The sequence below is a fragment of the Natator depressus genome, chromosome 1 (genome assembly GCF_965152275.1).
Source record: "Natator depressus isolate rNatDep1 chromosome 1, rNatDep2.hap1, whole genome shotgun sequence".
NCBI classification, from domain to species: domain Eukaryota; kingdom Metazoa; phylum Chordata; order Testudines; family Cheloniidae; genus Natator; species Natator depressus.
The window spans coordinates 332,193,214-332,206,073 of record NC_134234.1 but is presented as its reverse complement, the minus strand read 5'-3'; the positions used below and the strand labels follow the sequence as shown (position 1 = coordinate 332,206,073).

Below are 12,860 nucleotides of genomic sequence, written 5' to 3'. Positions count from 1 at the left end.
CAACAAATTTTTGGTCAGCCAGCTAGTTTTGTTCCCTGCTTCCCTATGAACCTTGGTACCAATGGCGAGATTTTCAATAGACCCCCGCTCCTAGTTAGATACCTCAATGAAATGGGATGGTTTTCAAAAGCGGAAAGCACCCAACAATTCTCACAGAGAACAGGAGCAGCCGGAAACTGAGCTCTTTTAAAAATCTGGCCATCAGTGGCAATGTTACAAGGATAAGTCACAGCAGGCAGGATGCATCTTATAATGTATTTCACACTAAAAGAGTCCACAGGCAAATCCTTTGCAGAGGTTCTTTTGCTACAAACATGGATATTCCCATTAGAGGTGCAATGAATAATCTTAAAAACCCAAACCTGATTGCATTGGGAATCTGGGACAATCTTTAAGAGGAGTCTGGGGCAGAAGTCCAGGCCTACAGGCCTGTGTGTGAGAGGGAGGAGAGAGAGTTTACATCGACTTTTAACTCATTTCAAAACCAAAACAGTCTCAAATAGCTGAAAAAAGTCATTCTCTAAACTATCCCAGTTGTTGAGCCCTAACACATTTAGACGGGGGCACCATCCAAAATCACAGGCCTTTATCATCATAATGGTATTTAATATGATTCATGAAATATTCTCCGTGGCCTTTCATTTTCCAGCCTGATTAGCTAACAAAGAGGTTCCAGTAAGAAGCAGCTTTAAGCATCCTACCCAAAGCTCTGAATTTTGAAGATTTGCACATCATCAATAAGAAGCCTGGCACATTTTGGCCTTGTCTACAGGAGACCTTTATTTTTAGACTTTTGCACCATCGCTACCAGGTTGCCGCTCCACTGGTTGTAGCAATGGTAGGAATTTCAGTGTACACTAAGTGTCAGCAGTCACTGGGATTTTAGTCACTGTGTTGCCTGAGGCCTGCTCGGAGCAAGGTTAGATGACATGGTTAAAAAGCCAAGCAACTGGTTTGTACTATCTGTGTAGCTACCTATGGTATCTATATGGTTCCCCATTACTGTAGTCCCTGAGTGCCTCACTATCTTTAATGTACTTATTCTCAAAAAAACCCGATGAGATAGGGCAGTGCTATGATCTCCATTTTACAGACAGGGAAATCTGGCAAAGAGAGGCTAAGTGACTTGCCCAAAATTACACAAAGTCTGTGGCAGAGCAAGGACTTAAAGCCAAGTGTCCGAAGTCTAAGGTTAGCACCCTAACTACTAAAAAACCCCTCTTCTCTCTTAGCAGAGTCATTGTTGCTACTATAGGCAGATTAAAATGGTGGTAGCAACAGTGAGAAATTTTAAGAAAAATAGTGCTATGTAGACACAATCTTTGAGAACTTCAGGCACCAAATCAAACAAACCCAGCTTACTGACCTACACGGGTTTCCCCTGTTCTCTTTCAGCTCTAAACTTCACGAGGCGCATGATTATTCCCTTCATGTCAATGTGTTGCAATAATCCAGAGGGTGACATGAAGGAAACTGACAAGTGAGGAAAAAACCTGGAACCATTTGATTAAAAACAATCAATAATACAGTCAGACAGAACCTAGTAGGTGAGAAGCATAGACGGCTTAGGGTGGAATAATGAAAAAGACCAGATAAACAAAAGCAGAATAGTCATCTTTCTCCTCTCACATGGCTGGAGGCAGATAGAATAATCAGGACATGATTGTGGTTTCAAAGTAAATGCAATAACTCTGCCGAATATTGCAATCCATAGCTCGCTGACCCCTGACTCTATAATGATTACCATGCTCCTCTCCTGTGTATAGTAATCTTCTGCCCCTGATTCAGAGGGATTCAAACAGGCAATGCAATGAAACTGAACCCTTTAGCCCAGCTCAGAAAAACTAATAAAGAGGTGAAAATCTTTTTTTTTTTTTTTTTTACAGGAGTAAATGCATTCTGCCTCACATTAACCTGCTGACACCTTTTGTTAGGGGATAGCAAGGTCAGGGTATCCTAAATCTTCTCACAGGATTTGTCTATGCAAGTCATCTTGAAAATACGGGGCTATATTGCATTACTGTCTCACAGACCCCTGACTGGTTAGGTGCAAAAATGCACATGCCAAGGATATTGAGCAATCGCACCCATAATTTAATATACACGAGGCTGATTCTTAAATCCTAGTTCTTATCTAGCTCTCAGAGTAGCCACCTCCCTAATTCACTAGCTCTGAAATGTCCATTCAGGAACATGTAGTTAATATCTTAGGCCTTGTCTACACTAAAAAGTAGCTTTTAACTATACTGACCTGAGGAAGAGCTCTGTCGACCTCAAAAGCTTGTGTCTCTCACCAAGAGAAGTTTGTCCAATAAAAGATATTACCTCACCCTCCTTGTCTCCTTAACTATATTGGTATAGGCGGCAAAGAGTCCTGTGGCACCTTATAGACTGGCATTCACCCACAAAGGCTTATGCTCCAAATCTTCTGTTAGTCGATAAGGTGCCACAGGACACTTTGCTGCTTTTACAGATCCAGACTAACACAGCTACCCCTCTGATACTATACTGGTATAGTTAAGTGATACAGCCCCCACCCCAGGTGTGGACGCAGTTCTATCAGTTAAAAGATGCTTTATACTGGAATAGCTATTCCCAGTATAAGGGTATGTCTACACTACGAAATTAGGTCGAATTTATAGAAGTTGGTTTTTTAGAAAGCGTTTTTATACAGTCAATTGTGTGTGTCCCCACACAAATGCTCTAAGTGCATGTAGTCGGCGGAGTGTGTCCACAGTACTGAGGCAACCATCGACTTCTGGAGCGTTGCACTGTGGGTAGCTTTCCCACAGTTCCCGCAGTCTCTGCTGCCCATTTGAATTCTGGGTTGAAATCCCAATGCCTGATGGGGCAAAAACATTGTTGCGGGTGGTTCTGGGTACATATCGTCAGGCCCCCGTTCCCTCCCTCCCTCCATGAAAGCAACGTCAGGCAATCGTTTCACGCCTTTTTTCCTGAGTTACCTGTGCAGACGCCATACCACGGCAAGCATGGAGCCCACTCAGCTCACCGTCACCATATGTCTCCTGGGTACTGGCAGACGTGGTACTGCATTGCTACACAGCAGCAGCTCAGTGCCTTTTGGCAGCAGACGGTGCAGTATGACAGGTAGCCGTCGTCGTCGTACTTCTGGGTGCTCTTTTAGCCGACCTCGGTGAAGTCGGTCAGGGGCGCCTGGGCAGACATGGGAGTGACTCAGCCAGGTCATTTCCCTTTTTAAGTTTCGTCTCATGGAGATTCAGTCCTGCAGGCAGTCCTACTGCACTGTCTTCTGGTAAGCAGCCAGGAGATGACGATGGCCAGCAGTCATACTACTCCGTCTTCTGGCAAGCACCCAGGAGATGATGATGGCTAGCAGTCGTACTGCACCGTCTGCTGCCAGCCTAAGATGTATAAAGATAGAGGAAGTGGATCAAATCAAGAAATAGACCAGATTTGTTTTGTATTCATTTGTATTCATTTTCTCCCCCCTCCCTCCATGAAATCAATGGCCTGCTAAACCCAAGGTTTTGAGTTCTATCCTTGAGGGGGCCATTCTGTTTCTCCTTGATGCAAAGCCACCCCCTTTCTTGATTTTAATTCCCTGTAAGCCAACCCTGTAAGCCATGTCCTCAGTCGCCCCTCCCTCCATCAGAGCAACGGCAGACAATCGCTTTGCACTGTTTTTTCAGCCCAGACGCCACAGCACTGGAAACATGGAGCCCGCTCAGATCACCGTGGCAATTATGAGCACTATAAACACCACACGCATTATCTAGCAGAATATGCAGAACCATAACCTGCAAGAAAAGTGAAACCAGGCGAGGAGGCGACTGCAGCACAGTGACGAGAGTGATGAGGACATGGACACAGACTTCTCACAAAGTATGGGCCCCTGCAATGTGCACATCATGGTGTCAGTTGGGCAGGTTCATGCGGTGGAAGGCTGATTCTGGGCCCAGGAAACAAGCACAGACTGGTGGGACCGCAAAGTGTTGCGGGTCTGGGACGATTCCCAGTGGCTGCAAAACTTTTGCATGCATAAGGGCACTTTCATGGAACTTTGTGACTTGCTTTCCCCTGCCCTGAGGCGCAAGAATACCAAGATGAGCGCAGCCCTCACAGTTGAGAAGTGAGTGGTGATAGCCCTGTGGGAGCTTGCAACGCCAGACAGCTACCGGTCAGTCGGGAATCAATTTGGAGTGGGCAAATCTACTGTGGGGGCTGCTGCAATGCAAGTAGCCAACGCAATCACTGAGCTGCTGCTATCAAGGGTAGTGACTCTGGGAAATGTATAGGTCATAGTGGATGGCTTTGCTGCAATGGGATTCCCTACCTGTGGTGGGGCCATAGACGGAAGCCATATCCCTATCTTGGCACCGGAGCACCAAGCCTGCGAGTACATAAACCGCAAGGGGTACTTTTCAATGGTGCTGCAAGCACTGGTGGATCACAAGGGACGTTTCACCAGCATCAACGTGGGATGGCCGGGAAAGGTACATGACGCTCGCATCTTCAGGAACTGTGGTTTGTTTCAACAGCTTCAGCAAGGGACTTTCTTCCCACACCAGAAAATAACCATTGGGGATGTTGAAATGCCTATAGTTATCCTTGGGGACCCAGCCCACCCCTTAATGCCATGGCTCATGAAGTCATACACAGGCAGCCTGGACAGTCATCAGGAGCTGTTCAACTACAGGCTGAGCAAGTGCAGAATGGTGGTAGAATGTGCATTTGGGCATTTAAAAGTGCGCTGGCGCAATTTACTGACTTGGTTAGACCTCAGCATAACCAATATTTCCACTGTTATTACTGCTTGCTGTGCACTCCACAATATCTGTGAGAGTAAGGGGGAGACGTATATGGCGGGGTGGGAGGTTGAGGCAAATCGACTGGCCACTGATTACGCGCAGCCAGACACCAGGGTGGTTAGAAGAGTACAGGAGGGTGCAGTGCGCATCAGAGAAGCTTTGAAAACCAGTTTCATGACTGGCCAGGCTACAGTGTGAAAGTTCTGTTTGTTTCTCCTTGATGGAACCCCCCTCCCGCACCGCGGGTTCACTCTACTTTCCTGTAAGCTAAGCACCCTCCCCTCCCCCCCTCCCCCCTTCGATCACCGCTTGCAGAGGCAATAAAGTCATTGTTGCTTCACATTCATGCATTCTTTATTTATTCATCACCCAAATAGGGGGATAACTGCCAAGGTAGCCTGGGAGGGGTGATGGAGGAGGAAAGCACTGGGTGGGGTGGTGGAGGAGGGAAGGACAAGGCCACACAGCACTTTAAAACTTATTGAATGCCAGCCTTCTGTTGCTTGGGCAATCCTCTGGGGTGGAGTGGCTGGGTGGCCAGAGGCCCCTGCACCGTGTTCTTGGGCGTCTGGGTGAGGAGGCTATGGAACTTGGGGAGGAGGGTGGTTGGTTACACAGGGGCTGTAGCGGCGGTCTGTGCTCCTGGTGCCTTTCCTGCAGCTCAACCATATGCTGGAGCATATGAGTTTGATCCTCCAGCTGCCTGAGCATTGACTCCTGCCTTCTGTCAGCAAGCTGATGCCACCTACCATCTTCAGCCCGCCACCTCTCCTTGCGTTCATATTGTGCTTTCCTGCACTCTGAGATTGTCTGCCTCCATGTATTTTGCTGTGCTCTGTCAGTGTGGGAGGACAGCATGAGGTCAGAGAACATTTCATCGCGAGTGCATTTTTTTCGCCTTCTAATCTTCACTAGCCTCTGGGAAGGTGAAACATATGCAGCTGGTGGAGGGGGAAAAAAAGGGAGAGTGGTAGTTAAAAAGATACATTTTATAGAACAATGGGTAGACTCTTTCACGGTAAACCTTGCTGTTAACATTATGTAGCACATGTGCTTTCATTACAAGGTCGCATTTTGCCTCTTATTGAGGGTATGTCATTTTGGTGTGAGAGATCACTCACGCAGGGCCAGGCAGCAGAATTTGGCTTGCAGGCAGCCATGGTAAGCCACAGTCTTTTGGCTTCTTTAACCTTCATAACATGTGGGAATGGTTTCAAACAGCAGCGCCCTCATTTCGCATACGAAGTAGCTGTTGGGTTGGCCATTTAAAATGGGTTGGCAATTTAAAAGAAGGGGCTGCGGTTTCCGGGTTAACGTGCAGCAGAAACCCAACTACCCCCCACCACACCCAATTCTCTGGGATGATGGCTTCACCCTTCCCCGCACTGCGTGGCTAACAGCGGGGAAGATTTCTGTTCAGCCATAGGCAAACATCCCAGCAGGAACGGCCACCTCTGAATATCTGGTTACTAAAACCACCCTATTTCAACCAGGTGACCATGAATGATATCACTCTCCTGAGGGTAACACAGAGAGATAAAGAACGGATGTTGTTTGAATGCCAGCAAACACCGGGACCGTATGCTGCAATGCTTTGTTCTGCAATGATTCCCAACTACGTGCTACTGGCCTGGCATGGTAAAGTGTCCTACCATGGAGGACAGAATAAGGCTGCCCTCCCCAGAAAGCTTTTGCAAAGGCTTTGGGAGTACATCCAGGAGAGCTTTATGGAGATGTCCCTGGAGAATATCTGCTCCATCCCCAGACACATGAACAGACTTTTCCAGTAGCTGTACTGGCTGTGAATGCCAGGACAAATTAATCATTAAACACGCTGCTTTTAAACCATGTATAATATTTACAAAGGTACACTCACCAGAGGTCCCTTCTCCGCCTTAAGGGTCTGGGAGCCCGCCTTGGGTGGGTTCGGAGGGGTACTGGCTCCAGGTCCGGGGTGATAAACAGATCCTGGCTGTTGGGGAAACCGGTTTCTCCACTTTCTTGCTGTGAGCTATCTACAACCTCCTCCTCCTCATCTTCCTCGCCCCCAAAACCCGCTTCCGTGTTGCCTCCCACTCCTTGGATGGAGTCAAAGCACAGGGTTGGGGTAGTGGTGGCTGCACCCCCTAGAATGGCATGCAGCTCATCATAGAAGTGGCATGTCTGGGGCTCTGAACCGGAGCGGCTGTTTGCCTCTCTGGTTTTTTGGTAGGCTTGCCTGAGCTCCTTAATTTTCACACGGCACTGCTGTTGGTTCCTGTTATAGCCTCTGTCCTTCATGCCATTGGAGATTTTTTCAAATGTTTTGGCATTTCGTTTTTTCGAACAGAGTTCTGCCAGCATGGATTCGTCTCCCCATAAAGTGATCAGATCCTGTACCTCCCGTTCGGTCCATGCTGGAGCTCTTCTGCAATTCTGGGACTGCATGGTTTCCTGTGCTGATGGGCTCTGCATGGTGACCTGTGCAGGTGAGCTTGTCACGCTGGCCAAACAGGAAATGAGATTCAAAAGTTCACGGGCCTTTTCCTGTATACCTGGCCAGTGCATCTGAGTTGAGAGCGCTGTCCAGAGCGGTCACAACTGAGCACTCTGGGATAGCTCCCGGAGGCCAATATCGTCAAATTGTGTCCACACTACCCCAAATTCGACCTGGCAAGGCCGATTTCAGCGCTAATCCCCTCGTCGGGGGTGGAGTAAAGAAATTGATTTTAAGAGTCCTGTAAGTCGAAAAAAAGGCTTCGTCATGTGGACAGGTGCAGGGTTAAATCGAGGTAACGCTGTAAATTCGACCTAAACTCATAGTGGAGACCAGGCCTAAGAGAAAAAAGCTACAAAGGTACATGGCACATTTATACTGGTATAACCATGTCTGCACCGGGGTTTGTACTGATACCTATATTGGCAAAAAAATCACACCCCTCACTGACATAATTATACTGATACAACTTTCAAGTGGTGTTGGCTATATCTATTGGAAGGATAGGTCTGGCTGCTTTAAGACATTGGCTTAGTTCTGCTTTAACCATTTGATTGAGGGGTTTAAGGGATTCAGCAAGGTAACAAACACATGCCTAACTTTAAGCACATGAATAGTTCTTCAGACTTATTAGGCATGTGCCTAAGTACCTTGCTGAATTGGGGCCTAAATGAGAATGTGAAATAAAGCTAACTGCTTGCTGGTTTTTCTAGACAGTATAGTTATACCAGCAAACCCTCCTGGAGACGTGGAAACATGGCTTATGCCCGCAGAAAAATGGTTTTGCTGGTAAAGATTATACCGATTGCCTGAGCAAAATAAACTATACCAGAAAAAGCACTTTTATGCCAGTATGACTGCGGCTACACTAGGGCTTTTGCTGGTACAGAAATGGCGTAAAACAAAAATCACACCCCTAACCGACATTACTAGACCGGCAAAAGTTTCTACAGTGGAGACCTGGCCTAACTTCTCCTTGACCACACTGCGCTAGAAATAGATACACAAACAATGCCCAACATCACATTGCCATGTGAGAAATTTCTACAGGCAACAAAGCAGCAAACCGTCAACTGGTCAGGTCCTATCCACATCAGTCCCACAAATCAAATCTTCCCACATCCATAGGATGCCGCCGATGAAGTGAGCTGTAGCTCATGAAAGCTTATGCTCAAATAAATTGGTTAGTCTCTAAGGTGCCACAGTACTACTTTTCTTATAGCAGCTAGAGACATACTTAAAAAACAAAGAGAAAGCTGATACCTTGGAGAACAATGAAGAGATCTATACATGTCCCCCATCTTCCACCCCTCTGTAAGTCCTTCATCCTTTCCGGGGGGAGGCACATTGGGAAACACTGCGTTGGACTGTGGCAGTGGAACATCTCCCAGCGAAAGTAATGGAACCCCAGATCTCAGTTCATTTAGTATTAGATGATAGACCAGACTATAAAAGTTACCATAGAGAACAAGCCCACCTTGATAAGGGTGTGGACTTCATAATTTAACATGACTTCTCCTTCTTGCTAACGTCTCTTGTATGACAGAATCCTCAGATCAGCGATATGGGATACAGAAAAGTTGATATAACTTACGTGCCAATAAGACCCCTTTATATATTTTAATGCTGGCAATAGCATAACACATTTTCTAATCAAGGTTGCCTTGTGTACCAGATGTTCCACTCTGGAGTGCGCTCTGTGGTTTCCTGCACTCTGGTGCCTCCATAAATACTGCAGCTCATAACCGCCACGTATGGATCTACACAATAAAAATTAAGACACTTTATGTGAAGCTTTGAAAGCTTTTCCTAGGGGGAATTTTATTCTTATTTAGACTGGCAGAACTAGAATTAAAACTAGCAAAGCTCAAGTAGAATGAGAGACGGAGTCAAGCGAAGAGGAGAGGAAAAAACACCTTTTACAACACAGAGGCCTGTCTGATCTGCTGTCAAAGGGAAAGGGAGAAAAAAGGGTTCTGGGCCATTAGGATTCTTCTGGCCACATCTTCTTGGAGATCAAATGGGGATCACAAGTTGTCCTTCATTAATGTACAAAATAAAGTGAGCAGCACTGCAAACAGAGAAGTGAAAAGGAGGACTAACATGGCCTGAAAATAGATAAAAGAAGCTACTTGATGGCTGTTCCCTGAATGTGATGAGTGTATAACTAGAACTGGGTGAAATGTTGTTCGGTGAAAAATGCAGATTCACCGACACTGAACTGCTTCGCAGATTCATGCTACTTGCACTGAATTATTCGAGTAGCAAACAATAAAAATTTAATAATCAACATTTCATTTAGAATTTTTTAAAACTAAAGATTGCAATTTTTTGGTTTGAAACAACTTTTTGGTTTCAAATTTTCCTTTAACTGTATTTTTTTAAAAAAAATTCAAAAATATTGAAAAATGGATGAAATCAAAATATGTCATTCAACCCGAAATGAAATTTTTTTTAAATTCACTTGGCTTGCGTTTGTGAAAACTATCATTTTTGGTCTTACCAAAGACAATTTTTTTGTTTTGCTTATCAAAACAGCCAAAGAACCAAAAAAAACAGTTATTCGCATAGCTCTCTATATAACCACCTGTGTACTGCACCTTTAAAATATTGACAGGTTTCAGAGTAACAGCCGTGTTAGTCTGTATTCGCAAAAAGAAAAGGAGTACTTGTGGCACCTAAGGTGCCACAAGTACTCCTTTTTTTAAAAATATTGAAGCATTTCCTGCTTGCTGCAAGTGCAGCTGTAGGGCAACTGCCATTTCTTGTTTCATTTCACAGGCACAGCATTGCAGAGTAAACCATTCTCTCCAGTGAGACTTTATATTTGTTCTTTCTTTCTTTGTTGTTTTCCTTAAATTGAAATAAGAATAACTTGGATTAAGAAGCATATGGTAAATTGAAAACTGTGTTAAAATTACAAGCTATCACTGTAAATTAAAAGGGCATTCCTAGTCCCACTTGCATGCTAGCGGGGGAAGTAGAGAAGTGTGCAATCTAAGGGCATATCTTCACTAGAAATGCTACTGCTGCAGTGCTGTATTGAAAACACTTACTACAGCAATGGAAGGGGTTTTTCTGTCACAGCAGGAAATCTGCACCTCTTCGAGAGTTGGTACCTAGTTGTGGTGTTTAGATGCTGCTTGTAATTATTAGAACTGGGAGCACCGGCTGTTGGGAGTCTGAAAGGACAGGAAACAGGAAGGAGGGGGTGGGAAGTTGAGGAGGCAGAGTGAGAGCTACCAAGCATGCAGCAGCAGCTTGGTAAAGAGATTTCCACTTTAAAACTGAAGTCCTGTTGAAGTTTGTTAGTACCTTGCCTGGTTGCTACAACATTTTGGCGATGAGGGTGGGATCTTCTGCCTCTGAACCCACCTGTACCCTTTCTGCAAAGCCCAGGTGAGCCTCCAATTGCTTTTACTGTCTGGATCCACAGGTTTGAGACTTATCTGCTTGCAATCACTGCTACAGAGATTTCTGAAGTAAGAAAGCATGCTCTGCTAATCCACTGCCTTGGAGCAGAAGGGCAGAGTATATTTTACACTTTTCCCCTTGCAGATGATAAATATGAGACTGCACTCGCTGCATTAAAAAACTTTTTTGTGCCAAAAGTGAATGTAGTAGCTAATCGCTACAGATTTCGCCAGCGTGAGCAGAAAACGGGAGACTATAATGCAGTATATTGCTTCCCTGAGGAGTCTGATTGTAACTTGTGACCTTGGAAATATGGCAGATGAGATGATTGAGACCAGCTCATTGAGAAAACAACCATGCTTCGTGTAAGAGAACGCTTACTTCTAGAACCACAACTTACACTAGTAAAAGCAATAACCATTGCTACTCAGATTGAGTCAGCTATAGCTGAAGCCAAAATAATGAGCATGGATACAGGAGGCACAGTCCAGGCTGTGACTCCTTTGCAGAAAAGTTCACTATCGCTGCAGACAAATCATTACAAAAGGAAAACTAATGGAAAACCACTGGCTCAGCAAATTCAAACTACAGTAAAAGCATGCTTTTGCTGTGGACCCCCACAACACCTTGCAAGCTACACAGGATGTCCGGCAAAAGTAGCTCAGTGCAATCATTGCAAAAAGTTTGGGCATTTTGCTAAAGTATGTCCCAGCAGACAGTTCAATCAATAGATGCATGCAATTACAATACCAGAGGTTACTGTGCTGAGCATGGACAAAATCACTACTGCACATATTCCAGAACAAATAAAGTGCAATGTAAACGTTTCCACCATACCCTCAGGCAAACCACACTCTATTCCGCTAATGTTGGACACTGGCTCAGCAGTATCTGTACTACCTGATTCCATCTATTTGCATTACTTTAAAGATGTACCTCTTACTGAACCCAAACTTCACTTGGTGTGATACTTGAAAAAACATATTCCAGTACATGGCTGCAAGGCAGCAATAGTTATTTTTGGTGATTGATGTGTAACTGCAGAGTTCTACATTGTCCACAAAGGCACTCCTATCTTTGGCAGAGATTTATTGGCTGCTTTAAATCGCAGGGTAGTTAATGGACTAATTGATCTTCCTCAGCAAAGCATTCTTTCGGTACACACACCAGTTCAGCTGGGACCTAACACCAGGTTGAGGAGAAACTCAGCTGTGCTTATGGGTTTCTGCATAAAGTTAAAATTCAGAGTAAAGTGATGCCTCTGCGACAGACGTTACGGCGCTTACCATTTTCAGTCAGGGAAGCTTAGAAAACTTGTTCAAAAGGACATTATTGAAGAGATCGACTCCTCGGAATGGGTTTCACCTATAGTAGTGATGCAGAAGAAGGGTTGAGGCATTCGCCTTTGTGTGGACTTAAGGGAGCCAAATAAAGCTATTGTGATTGACAGCCATCCTCTTCCTCACATTGAAGAAGTATTTGCAGAACTCCGTGGAGCAAAGATGTTTTCTACTCTTGATTTGCAGAGTGCATACTACCAGGTTATGTTGCATGAAGATAGCAGAGACCTCACAGCATTTATTACACGAGGGACTATTTCGTTTTAAACGTGTTCCATACAGTCTCGCATCTGCCTCAAGTGCCTTCCAAAAAATGATGCAGTTGATTCTGAAGAATCAACATGGAGTTCAGTGCTATCTGGATGATATTATCGTGTTTGGAAATACTTCTGAGGAGCATGACAATAACCTGCAGTCTGTACTAAACTGTATCAGCAAAGCAGGCCTCAAAGCTCAATAGGTCCAAATGCCAATTTGGACAAACTGAACACTCTTTTCTGGGGCATACAATTTCACAGGTTGGACTAAAATCTGATCCAGATCATATCCTGGCAATTTCAAATGCTCCTCCTCCAAAAGATTTGCAAACCTTACGTTCTTTCTTGGTCTTACCTCCTGGTATGCAAAATTCATTCCCAATTATGCTTCTGTCATTGAACCGTTACGAGAATTACTACGGAGAAGTTCAACCTTAGTGTGGACAGTGGATGCACAAGCTAGTTTTGAAACGGTAAAAGACTTGATTGTACATAGTCCAGGACTTGCACTATTCACTCCTGCATTGCCCACAATTGTAACTACTGATGCGTCTGATTACAGACTTCGGGCTGTCCTCACACA

General features: G+C 44.9%; 2 protein-coding genes across 2 annotated transcripts in view; both read right to left on the bottom strand.

Moving 5' to 3' along the window:
• The window catches only part of FRMD4A (FERM domain containing 4A), a 552,335-nt gene that overhangs the window by 517,710 nt on the left and 21,765 nt on the right, over positions 1 to 12,860 (bottom strand). The window lies entirely within an intron of this gene.
• On the bottom strand, positions 5,314 to 7,425 carry LOC141987414 (uncharacterized). Its single transcript, XM_074952727.1, has 2 exons — positions 6,667 to 7,425; positions 5,314 to 5,731 (listed from the first exon to the last, which is right to left on the bottom strand). Exons 1-2 carry the CDS (start codon positions 7,335 to 7,337, stop codon positions 5,692 to 5,694), a joined length of 711 nt encoding a protein of 236 aa, XP_074808828.1. The 5' UTR covers positions 7,338 to 7,425; the 3' UTR covers positions 5,314 to 5,691.